The 13,275-nt window shown below is 36.2% G+C and overlaps 1 protein-coding gene across 2 annotated transcripts in view; it reads right to left on the bottom strand.

Annotated features, from left to right (window-relative positions):
* Positions 1-3,839: 3,839 nt before the first annotated feature.
* The window catches only part of SPAG16 (sperm associated antigen 16), a 1,117,670-nt gene continuing 1,108,234 nt past the window's right edge, over positions 3,840-13,275 (bottom strand). For both annotated transcript variants that reach the window (XM_070292279.1, XM_069578269.2), the window contains one exon: positions 3,840-4,201. In XM_070292279.1, coding sequence (XP_070148380.1) covers positions 4,026-4,201 — 176 coding nt within the window. In that variant the 3' untranslated portion in view covers positions 3,840-4,025. The remainder of the gene's footprint in view (positions 4,202-13,275) is intronic.

The raw sequence follows: 13,275 nt of genomic DNA, 5'->3' as shown, positions 1-13,275 counted from the left end.
CTGAAAACAAATATTTAAAAAGAATGATTTGACATATATAAATAGAATATAGGTTCATTTAAACCCATGCTTTTAACATGTTTGAGATCTGTTTATTTGAGATCTATTTGGAAGTTTTGTTGTTGTTGTTGAGTTGCTAAGTCATGTCCGACTCTTTGCGGCCCCATGGACTGTAGCCTGTCAGTCTCCTCAGGAAAATGCATGGGATTTCCCAAGCAAAAATACTGGAGCAATTTGCCATTTCCTTCCCTAGGTGATCTTCCTGACCTAGGGATCAATCCTGAGTCTTCTGCATTGCAGGAGGATTCTTTATACCACTGAGCCACCTGGGAAACCCAATTTGGAAGCTACTAAAACCTCAGATAGACTAAGTTCATGCAACTATCTGCACTTTATTATGAAGTTTGGAGGGTTGATCCTTGACAACATATGCATTAAAATTTGTCCTTTATGAACTTCTTTTACATTGGATATTTAAGCTTTAATTTACCTTCTGAATTTCAAAGGTCTAGCTTTGTCTATCTTGTAAGAAGTGGTTTTACGGAGACTCAATTTTGCTAGTATTAATAGTTACAATTAACTCAAGAATATCTGAATGCACACTCTTTGAGTTCACTGACAAAACTAAACTAGTGAGTGACAGAATGTATATATGTTACAGTCATCTGTGTGAAAACTCCAGAGATTAGTGAGAAAACATGCTGCTTCTAAAACAAAGACAAAAAAACAACAGTTGAATGCAAATTATCACTGGATGAAGCTGGTACAAAGGCCTTCCTACTTCTTTATGCCCATAATTGGAGAACAACAGTGGTCTCAATATGGCTTACTTGTTTAGGTGGATATGAATTTGGATTTTGAAACATAGTTAAGAAGGAAAACAGCACAAGTATTCCATAGTGAGTAACAGAATGAAAACTTTACATAATAAATAAGAAAATGCCATGTACTGAAAAGGATTTGTTAAAAATAAATTTATTTGTATTATTGTCCACACCTTTATTTTAGTCAGGAAGTAAGCTCCTAGTGGGCAGGAAAGATGTATCTGTAAATTATTTTTACAGTAACTTGAGTCTAATACTCATGTAAGAAATAATACTTGAATTACTTCAATGTAAAATAGCATTCACATATTCTCAAAAATATACCTCTCTTTTTGACATGCCAAAGATACTTGCATTTAGGCAATTTGCACAAAAATGCCAATGGACAACTGTTTGAAGTTTCCTAAAATAACAAGGTATTGTCAATTCATAGAAAATGTACCTTATATACTTTGGTGTTACTGACTCTTGTAAACTTCACTTAGTATTAGTACTTGATGGAAGTGTTGGTAGTGGGCTCTTATTTAAATGGTTAGAGTGACTATCTCATACAAAGCCTTGGAGAAATTGTGACTTTAGGGAGTAATAGATTGAAAAAAATGTTAAATAATTCATTTGTCTATTTACATGTTGCTGGCTTTATGCCAATATTGCTAAAATTGTATATAGGGCATTTCCAGATCATTTTACAAGGGTCATTCATTTATTTTCAGATTATAATAGCAGTGATAAACCATCTATTTTAGTCTAACATATGCACATAATAATTTTAAGTAAGATAAAGATGGCATTAGAAAACTTCAATAACTGTTATATTTGCATTTTAAGTTAGATATGCAAATTCTGGTAATAGTAAAATGGAAGATAGTATATTCATGCCTTCCTTCAAGAGAAAAAACTCTCTAATATTAGAATTCCTTCTGCGAAGGTGATGATAAAGGAGATGGATCTCTTTTAAAATATGTCAAAAATAATGAGTCATGACAGAACGAAAAAAAATGCAAACCTATAATTCTACTTGAGAAGCTGGAAGCTCCCTTTGACAAAGCATTTTTTCTCTTAAATTACTATAGAGGCTACAGACATAATACAAGCTTCTGAAAAATCATAATTTTCTAATTAAGTCATGCATTTATACATTTCCTACACACTTAGAAAGTTTATCTTAGAAGAAAAAGGAGCTACTGTGCTTTCTTACAGTTTTCCAGTAGTATCTTGTCAATACATGCAAGATAAGCCATATAAAATACCCAGATCATTCTGTTTCAAAAGGACACAGACAGAAAATGATCTCTTTGCAAGCTACAGGTAGGCATTAATGTGTTAGGTTAGGGTAAATGCAAACTCAAAGGTAATATAGGGATGTCATACTCACTTTATATAAACATTAAACATGTTTTTTAAATATAAAATATATTTTTAAATTTGCATGGAAAAAACAAGGTCTTATCTTCAATGTAAGAAACTTATTATTTTTAAAAAAGCATTCTTCCTAACTATGCTACTCTTGTGCAATTTAATATTTATTTAAAAGAAGAAATATTAGAGAAATCAAAATGTTTATCCGAAGATCTTTAATAAGTAAGTAAACACTGCTAAACTGAAGACCGCTTCCCAGCTAAACTTTCCCCCTCCCCACATTGCTACATATGATTTAAAATGACTGCATCTATTTCTTTGAGAAAACAAACATAACTCATGTCATAAGATACACTTACCTAATCACTCTGGAGGTTAAATGGTGGTGGTGGGGGTCACAAACCAATACGAACTAAAAGATCACACTTGTTAGGAAAGCAGTTTCTCTTTAATTATCCAAAGAATACATTTTTCAGGCTTGAATTAAAGGCAATCCATTCTACCTCCCATTTCAGAACACAGTCAAGAAGCAGTCTCCCGCCCTTCCAGAGAGAAACACAGCAGACACACATAAGAAATATGCTTTGGACCTGTCTTCAGAATTCAAAGCAAGAAGCAATGCTGGTCCTGTAGCAATCCAGACCTCAGGAGAAGAATCATGTTGAACTTATTTTTAGCCTTTTCCCAGATACTTCTAAGAAATTTCCCAGCTGATTATGCCTCCTCCACACATGAGTTCACTTACACAGTGTTTGATACGGCAGTAGAGGTGATTTGGCTAGGCTCTGAGGATCAAAATCAGCAACAGCATGCTGTAGCTTAAAGCCCACTCCGCCGGCAATAACATCAGCATCATCCACAATATGTTGCTTGAATCCCCTCTTACACACCAGAAAATGCTAACTGTGGACGTGAAGGAAAGGAGCAACTTTAGCTGGGTTTCTGCATCACTGAGAGCAGTTTGCAGACTGCTGATTTGGAGCTCATTCTGCCGGCAGCCGGGAATTCCTCAGCACCACGGACAGCGCCAACAACTGGCTTCTGAGCCCAGCTAGGTCGAAATCCCGAGCTGCTCCTTGAGATCAGACTAGAGCATTCTCTAAGCAGTCGCATTTTATACTGTGGATGCGTGCGTTAGGAGGGGAAAAGGCATTTCACGTGAGTGCGATATACTTACTTGCATTGAAATTACAATAAAACACTAATCAAATAATTAAATAAAAAACATTGTAACTATACCCGATGCATTCTTGCATGGGCTGCAGAGATGAAAGTTCTGAAGAGCTTTGCATTTAGATTTAAGCCACCTGCAGTCTCTGATTATTATTAACAGATAAAGCACAATCATTGATAAAGAATTTGTGAAAACATGTGCTCCCAAATTCTACTTGACCCTTTGCTTGTAGAAAGCCTTTCCCCGTGCTATACATAATTACACTTAAGGTCTTCTTTCAGTTTAGATTTGATTTTTTTTTTTTTAAAGTAGCCTGGTTCTCCTGCAGTTTGTTTTCTAACATTCAAAATCAATCTCCTGTAATTCATCTAGTCTGTCATTAGGCGTCATTGTAAAACTGTTTCTTCCAAACCACTAGCAAAGATGGTCTGTTTCGGAATTCTTATCAAAAGGAGAGAGAGAAAAAAAAAGACAAATAAATAGGCAGAAAGTTATTATCTTTTATTGGTAACAGTATGAGCACTAACATTTATGTCCAAAGCAAGTTTTAAAGAAAATTGTAAATGTTACCTGCTGACACATTTAACCAGCTATTTACTGGTTTGGGACAATATGAGGCATTTTCAAGCCTTAAAGGGAATACCCTCCGCAGTGGTATACACTGACCATCAAGACCACGTTCGAACGGTGCCATCAGAGCCTCCAGAGAACAGAGTCTCTCCATCACGAGAAAACATGACTGTGTGAGCCTCACTCTCATGGCCCATCAGTTTGTGAATCTGCCCAGATTTAAGATCCAGCAAATGGATAACCCCATTGCCACTTGCCTGAGCTAAAACTCGACCTGACAGAGAGAGAGGGGGAGAGAGGAAGGGAGAGAGAAAGAAAACCAAAGTTTTATTTCAAGCAGTAACAGTTTACAAGCAACAAAATATACAGTTTTGTTTCAACTATAATTCAGACTCGTGTTAGATGTTAGTCAACAAATCTGAACTAACTCCTGGTTGTACAGGAAATAATCCCAGCCACAATTAAGATATGCCAATGAGTAGATTTAAAAATTTTTAAATGATCTGTTTTATATGTAGAGGTCATAAAATGCCCCACTAGTCTCCTTGTATTTGGGATTAATAAATAATTTTGAGAAGATGAGATTGAAAGCAAGTAAATGATAAACCTTTCTTTTCAAGAGAATTATCTCTGGAAAAGTTTTAAAAATAGGATTCAAAACTATCTATCTATATTTATATATATACACACTAATACATACATAAATAAATATATACACAGTGGATAATTTATACTTACATTTGTTATACTTAAATTTGTTTATTATACTAAAATTTGTTTATTATACTACATCACTGCTTAAAACTATAACAATATACATTTATACTTTAAAAATTGTGATACTCATTAGTCCAGCAAACTTTTATTTGGAGTTGAAGTGAAAACAAACACCTCCATTTTAAACATGTCTCAGCATTTTAAATCTAATTTAAAATTCTGTTAAACTAAATTTTATTTCATAAAAGAGCTAAGTATAGCACAGAGTATTCTCATAATTTTTATACCAATATTTGTGACTGAATAATTTCCTTAAAATGAAATCATATCCACATACAATTACAACTAAAACTTTTATTAAAGAAATCCTGCTGCAAACTATCAGGGAATTTGGAAGTAAGTAAAAGCAACAAAATATGTCTACATAAGCTCAGTGTGTGGGTTAAATAAGTGATATTAGTACTGTCCATGGGATTATTTAACCATACTTAGAAGGTATATATATATATATACACACACATATATATATATATATATATATATACTTAGAAGGTATATATATTATCATTCATATTATGATTTAATGAATCATAAAATTCATTAAACTCTTTCAACATGTTGTACACTAGATTCAGTAAATTTAATTACTATCTATAATTCCAGATACTCTTACAATATCTAATGATAAAGAAAATAATAACTCCTAGATAGGCGAAGAAAAACAGGCTTGGAAAGGCTAAATAACTTGCTTAAGATGACACCCTAGGTATTGGAGGGAGCTCACATTTAGTCACCAGCACTTTGAATACAGTCTGGATTTTTTAGTCATTAGCTTTGTCATATCTAGCACAGCACTGTTATCAGTGACACCTTCTTGACCAATGTTAAGTAGGTGATATACTGTAAAAGTAGAGCTTTCAGTTCAGTTCAGTCTCTCAGTCGTGTCCCACTCTTTGCAACCCCATGAATCGCAGCACGCCAGGCCTCCCTGTCCATCACCAATTTCCGGAGTTCACTCAGACTCACATCCATCAAGTCAGGGATTCCATCCAGCCGTCTCATCCTCTGTCGTCCCCTTCTCCTGCCCCCAACCCCTCCCAGCATCAGAGTCTTTTCCAATGAGTCAACTCTTCGCATGAGGTGGCCAAAGTACTTGAGATTCAGCTTCAGCATCATTCCCTCCAAAGAAATCCCAGGGCTTACAATTCCATGTTAAAAATTCTATAATGATATTGCCATAAAGGTCACTGTGAAATATTTAATCACATATTATAACCCAAATTGCCATGAAGAGTTTCTAAAACATGGTAAAATTGACCATGATAAATATGGCCTATTTGCAAGATATGGCCTTTATATCTACTGGGCTTCTTCATCTAGAACAAAGCCTGACACAGCAAAGATCCTTAGGATGGATTTGAGTGTCCAAAGCAGCAGAAGTGAATATTTATTACAAAGCCCCTTCTACCAAGTCTTTGCTGACAGAGACATTACATATGGATTTCATTTTCAGCCTTACACTATAGACACATAGTTTGTGACTTTCCTAAGAATCAAATGACTTTCTTTGTCTCATCTTCATATAATAACAAGGTAGGTGGTAAATATCATTTTCTATTTTTTTGCAAAGAAAATCAAGCAGAATCAAAGCCCCTAGGAAAAGGAAAAGAATTTAGCCATTAAACCTTTTGTTGGAGTCTAATCTCTAAAAATTATAATTGAAAATATTTGTAAAAGTTATTAGTAATTTCTTAAAATTCAATCAATAAAATAGAGAAAATAATAATATTGGAATTTTATGACAGGAGTATATTATTTCATAAGCAGAAAGTGAAGAGGAATTAAAAAGCCTCTTGAGGAAAATGAAAGAGGAGAGTGAAAAAGTTGGCCTAAAGCTCAACATTCAGAAAACGAAGATTATGGCATCTGGTCCCATCACTTCATGGGAAATAGATGGGGAAACAGTGGAAACAGTGTCAGACTTTATTTTTTGGGCTCCAAAATCACTGCAGATGGTGATTGCAGCCATGAAATTAAAAGACACTTACTCCTTGGAAGAAAAGTTATGATCAACCTAGAAAGCATATTCAAAAGCAGAGACATTACTTTGCCACCTAAGGTACGTCTAGTCAAGGCTATGGTTTTTCCTGTGGTCATGTATGGATGTGAGAGTTGGACTGTGAAGAAGGCTGAGTGCCAAAGAATTGATGCTTTTAAACTGTGGTGTTGGAGAAGACTCTTGAGAGTCCCTTGGACTGCAAGGAGATCCAACCAGTCTATTCTGAAGGAGATCAACCCCGGGATTTCTTTGGAGGGAATGATGCTAAAGCTGAAACTCCAGTACTTTGGCCACCTCATGAGAAGAGTTGACTCATTGGAAAAGACTCTGATGCTGGGAGGGATTGGGGTCAGGAGGAGAAGGGGATGACCCAGGATGAGATGGCTGGATGGCATCACGGACTGGATGGACGTGAGTCTGAGTGAACTCCGGGAGATGGTGATGGACAGGGAGGCCTGGAATGCTGCAATTCATGGGGTCACAAAGAGTCGGACACGACTGAGCGACTGAACTGAACTAATATAATTCAACAATATCATGGTGCAGGTATTTAAAAAAGGTGTGTTTGCTTGAACAGATTTGAGTCAGCAAGTTCATGGTGAGGTTTGCAAGTTTACTTGAAGTCATTTTCAAAAGACTGTAAGATTGTGTGTATCCATCTATCTATTTAACATCATGTTCACCTCTATGAAGCATATTGGATTATTACATGGCATAGAATGTCTGACATCAAATTAGTTTTACTGGGAATTGAGGTGCTTAACTGCTTCTGCTGCTGCTAAGTTGTTTCAATCGTGTCCAACTCTATGTGACCCCATGGACTGCAGCCGACCAGGCTCCTCCATCCATGGGATTTTCCAGGCAAGAGTACTGGAGTGGGTTGCCATCGCCTTCTCCATAACTGCTTCTAGGTTAGAAGATTTTCAAAATTACTTACCAGGATGTGTCAATTACTAATCAGGATGTATCAATTACTACATTAGTATCTACTGGTGTGAGGGGGGGTGGTGCTCTCAAAAGAAAAAAAATCACAGACTACTGGTAACATCTCTAGAAAGTATTTAGAAACGTATGCACAGTTATCTTTCTAAACATCCTGATGACTGGCAATAAAAAATAATCTATAGGATGAATCATTTGTCATACCAATGTCACAGTCTTAATGAAAATTGAGGAAGGATAGAAGATTTAGCTACATCAAACTTGGTCAGTGGAATTAAAATACAATAGATATGAAACTTTAAATAGTACATGAGAATTTATGAAAACTTGTACTAACAATGTTCATGTTGAATATGTCTTTTTAAAAAAATGTGAAAGTATTTCTATTTTAAAATTTTATAACATTTTAACAAAATACTTAACCATTATAAATTTTAATAAAACATTGACTCCTAATATGCAATTCCTGAGTAAATAGACTATTTAAAATCTCATTTAGCATAGTATTTAAGAATGATTATACTAAATTATAAATGCACACATTCCACAAATATCACATGGGTGTACAGTATAACAGTGTCAGACTTTATTTTGGGGGGCTCCAAAATCACTGCAGATGGTGACTGCAGCCATGAAATTAACAGACGCTTACTCCTTGGAAGGAAAGTTATGACCAACCTAGATAGTATATTCAAAAGCAGAGACATTGCTTTGCCGACTAAGGTCAGTCTAGTCAAGGCTATTGTTTTTCCAGTGGTCATGTACGGATGTGAGAGTTGTATTGTGAACAAAGCTGAGTGCCAAAGAATTGATGCTTTTGAACTGTGGTGTTGGAGAAGACTCTTGAGAGTCCCTTGGACAGCAAGAAGATCCAACCAGTCCATTCTGAAGGAGATCAGTCCTGGGTGTTCATTGGAAGGAATGATGCTAAAGTTGAAACTCCAATACTTTGGCCACCTCATGCGAAGAGTTGACTCATTGGAAGAGACCCTGATTCTGGGAAGGATTGGGGGCAGGAGGAGAAGGGGATGACAGAGGATGAGATGGCTGGATGGCATCACTGACTCGATGGACATGAGTTTGAGTAAACTCCGGGAGATGGTGATGGACAGGGAGGCCTGGCGTGCTGCAGTTCATGGGGTCACAAAGAGTTGGACATGACTCAGCGAATGAACTGGAACTGTACAGTATATGATTAAAATACTTAGTGTTATAATTTATCAACAATGATCTAAAAATAAAGATATTTAAAAACATAAATATTTCAACATGTATTACATAAAAATGACTTGCTCCTCTTTTGGTTAACATTTACGTTATCAGGATGCCCAGACTTTTACAAAATAGGGAGGAAGTAGGCAGTCCAGGGAGGAGATTGATATAATTTTCTAAGTGTTATTTTTTATGTAAATCAGTAGATATCAATAATGAATGATTATGACTATCTTCTGATCCACACATCTCTGAAAAACTTAATACTTATTTTAATCTATCAATAATTCAGGATAACTTCTTGTCAGTTAAATCACTATCTTCTTCACCTACCAATGAGTTTGAAAGAGGATAACTTGTATTGCTACTCATTTTACTCCTTTGGATTAATTTGCCAACTTCTTCTGGCTAAAGAAGAAAGCACTAAATTTTGCCTTCACTCAAAGCCGATAAATGGGCCAATAAATCTTTAAAAAATTAGTATTTCTTTCAAATTTTAGTACTAAATATACTTAACATTATAGAGCTTCTTTATACTCTGTTATAGAAAGAAAATTTTCGAAAAAAAAACAGGTTTAATAATATCTTGAGCAAAGCAGTCTCAATTGGAATTGGTATAAAAACTTGAATCTTTGAATCTCTTGATGTATATAAACTGAAATAGCCCATGGAAATCAAGTGGTAACACTGTATCTGGGTATATGGAATCACTGTGTGAACCAACAAAAATTGGAAACTCATTGCATATTAACAAAATGTGCAAATATTAGTAAAATGCTGGCATTTTTAAAAACTACTGGCAGACTCCTTACTGTCTGAGACACCAGCCCCAAAATATTCCATGGGGATTCTTCAGGCAAGAATACTGGAGTGGGTTGCCATGCTCTCCTCCAAGAGATCTTCCCAACCCAGATATGGAACCCAGGTCTCTTGCATTGCAAGCAGATTCCTTATGGTCTGAGCCACCAGGGAAGCCTTTTGATTTTAAATATAAACGTGTAAATTCAATTTGAGAGTAAATACCAAAAATACCCAAGAGTTACCTTAATTTTTTCACCACTCATCTCTTAACCTAGACAAATTCTACTTAAGCTTAGGAATTCTGCATATTACCTACTACAATATTTTTGACATTAATTATGAAATAGCATAATCAACAGTCAACACATGCTTGATGTAGGAGGAGTTGTGGTATGAAATAAATACATAATATTTTTTGAAAAGAAAGGAGATGAGTTTGTCTTTCAGGTCTGCTAGAATGAATTCACAGTAGCCATTATTTATTGAGCACTAAGAGCACCACTGGTCCCACCACTTCATGGGAAATAGATGGGGAAACAGTGGAAACAGTATCAGACTTTATTTCTTTGGGCTCCAGAATCACTGCAGATGGTGACTGCAGCCATGAAATTAAAAGACTCTTACTCCTTGGAAGAAAAGTTATGACCAACCTAGATAGCATATTCAAAAGCAGAGACATTACTTTGCTGACTAAGGTCTGTCTAGTCAAGGCTATGGTTTTTCCTGTGGTCATGTATGGATGTGAGAGTTGGACTTTGAAGAAGGCTGAGAGCCGAAGAATTGATGCTTTTGAACTGTGGTGTTGGAGAAGACTCTTGAGAGTCCCTTGGACTGCAAGGAGATCCAACTAGTCCATTCTGAAGATCAACCCTGGGATTTCTTTGGAGGGAATGATGCTAAAGCTGAAACTCCAGTCCTTTGGCCACCTCATGTGAAGAGTTGACTCATTGGAAAAGACTCTGATGCTGGGAGGGATTGGGGGTAGGAGGAGAAGGGGACGACCGAGGATGAGATGGCTGGATGGCATCACGGACTGGATGGACGTGAGTCTGAGTAAACTCTGGGAGATGGTGATGGACAGGGAGGCCTGGCATGCGGTGATTCATGGGGTCACAAAGAGTCGGACACTACTGAGTGACTGAACTGAACTGAAGAGCACCACCAGTTACCTCACATGTCCTGCACTCAATCTTAACAGATAGATATTCTCCCTTTTTAGTTAATGAAGAATGAGACTCAAAGAAGGTAAAGTTGGGATTTTAATTGAAATATTTATTATTTAAAAACTCTTGCTTCTTTTCTCGTTGTTGTTCATTCGCCCAGTTGTGTCCTACTCCTTGCTACCCCATAGACTACAAAACGCCAGGCCTCCCTGTCCCTCACCATCTCCCGGAGTTTGCCCAAGTTCATGTTCATTGCATCAGTGATGCCATCCAGCCATCTCATCCTCTGACACCCTCTTCTCCTTCTGTCTTCAATCTTTCCCAGCATCAGGGACTTTCCCAAGGAGCCATCTGTTCCCATCAGATGACCAAAATACTGGAGCTTCAGCTTCAGCATCAGTCCTTCCAGTGAATATTCATGGTTAATCTCCCTTAAGATGGGACTGGTTTGATCTCCTTGCTTCTTTTTACTGACTTTAAAATTTCTTTCTTAAATTACAATTCAGAGAAGTGTGACATTTGGGGCTTCTCTGTTAATGCCATTGAATTTCCTTATAGGCACAAATTTAATGCTTAAAACTGAAGAATTATGGGGTTCACTTTAATACTCTGTTAAATTCTGAACATTAAACATCAATGGTCTTCAGTAGTCATTTTTCACACACATCAATTAATTCTTTAACTTTTATTTTATATTGGAATATAGCCAATTTACAATGTTGTTTCAGGTGTATAGTGATTCAGTTATAAATATACATGTATCTATTCTTTCTCAGGTTCTTTTCCTGAATAGGTTATTACAGACTATTGAGTAAAGTTCCCTGTGCTATACAGTATGTCTTTCTTGATTATTTATTTTAATATGGTGGTGTATATATATTACTCCAAAACTCCTAATTTATCCCCTTCCTGATTTACCTCCTTTTGTTAGTCATGTTTGTTTTCAAAGTCTGTGGGACTGTTTCTGTTTTGTAAATTCATTTGTATCATTTTTTTTTATACTTCACATATAAGTGACATCATTCGATATTTGGCTTTATCTGACTTAATTTCACTTAGTATGATAGGTTCATTCATGTTGCTACCGATGGCATTATTTAATTTTTTAAATGTCTGAGTAATATTCCATTGTAAATATATACCCCATCTTCTTTAACCATTCCTCTGGTTACTTCCATGTCCTGGCTATTGTAAATAGTGCTGCAACAAATACTGGGGTGCATGCATCTTAACAAATCAGCTTTCTCTGGATGTATGCCCATGAGTGGGATTACTGTTTTGTCTTATGCATAAAGGTTGCACTCTCCTCCAAGGCTCCAAAGCTCTCCCTCCAGGCAGGCTCATCTGCCCTCAGCTGAGTCCCAGCGTTCAGGAATCTTTCCTCTTTCACAGCTCCCTCCTTAAGGCACAGTCCCCATCTAGACTTTTCCCCTCTTTTTCTTTCGTCCTTCTCAGTTGTGTGGAGGTGTTCTTGCCCTTTTGGACGGCTGAAGTCTTCTACCAGCATTCAATAAGTGTTCTGTGGAAATTATTCTGCTTGTGTATCTGCTGTATTTGTGGAAGGAAGTGACTCCATGTTCCACTCCTCAGCCATCTTCCACATATATCAATTCTTAAATGCACACATTCTAGAGTATATGTTGTACTTCCTAAACGAAAAAGACTCAATGATTCATCCCTTCCCACATTTCCAGCAAAATTATCTGTCTAGCTCTTCCATTTCAATTTTGTTTACTGTATTCTGTTTTTCAGACTCCAAACTGCAGTGACAATTTCATACCTTTTATCCCTCTCCAGCCTCAACCTGGCCTTTATCCGTTTGTCTTTTCTTTTCTACAATTTTTCCATTATCAACTGTTATGTTTACAATATCAAAAGTCCTTAATTTTAGATGTTAGGACCATTGAAAAGATAACCCCAGGTGATTTTTTTGTTACAATTTCTTTAGCATTAAATCTGTCTACAATAATTCCTAAAGCATTCTTCAATTATGCCACTCCCATCCAAAACAAATACCATAAACTTGAATAGAACAACAACAAAAAAAGCCACAACAGTGACAACAAAAATTTGTTACAACTCTTAACATGCTCAGGTTATATTTTATGTTTATATCTAATCACCTCACTATAAATACTCAGAGATGAAGTGACTTGCCCAAGGTAAGAATATATATTCATGATAATTGTGGAACTTTGTTAAAATCAGATCTTTGACTTCCAAATCAGTGCTCTTTTTATTGTTTCCTTTTTACACTGAGTAACAGCGTAGTATCTAAACAGGGCTTTTAAGCCCTCTTCACTAATACAAATCTGCATCTGCTCACCCAAGGGTACTCTTATATGGACCCTGTGTTCTCCGTTAAAAATCTGCCATCATTTCTCAAGTATATTTTTTCGTTTCTCTACTTTTGAATTACTACTTCTATTATTCCTCTGGTAGAATATGTTATTC

Source organism: Ovis canadensis, chromosome 2 (genome assembly GCF_042477335.2).
Source record: "Ovis canadensis isolate MfBH-ARS-UI-01 breed Bighorn chromosome 2, ARS-UI_OviCan_v2, whole genome shotgun sequence".
Lineage (NCBI taxonomy): Eukaryota > Metazoa > Chordata > Mammalia > Artiodactyla > Bovidae > Ovis > Ovis canadensis.
This window is presented reverse-complemented; position numbering and strand designations above follow the sequence as displayed.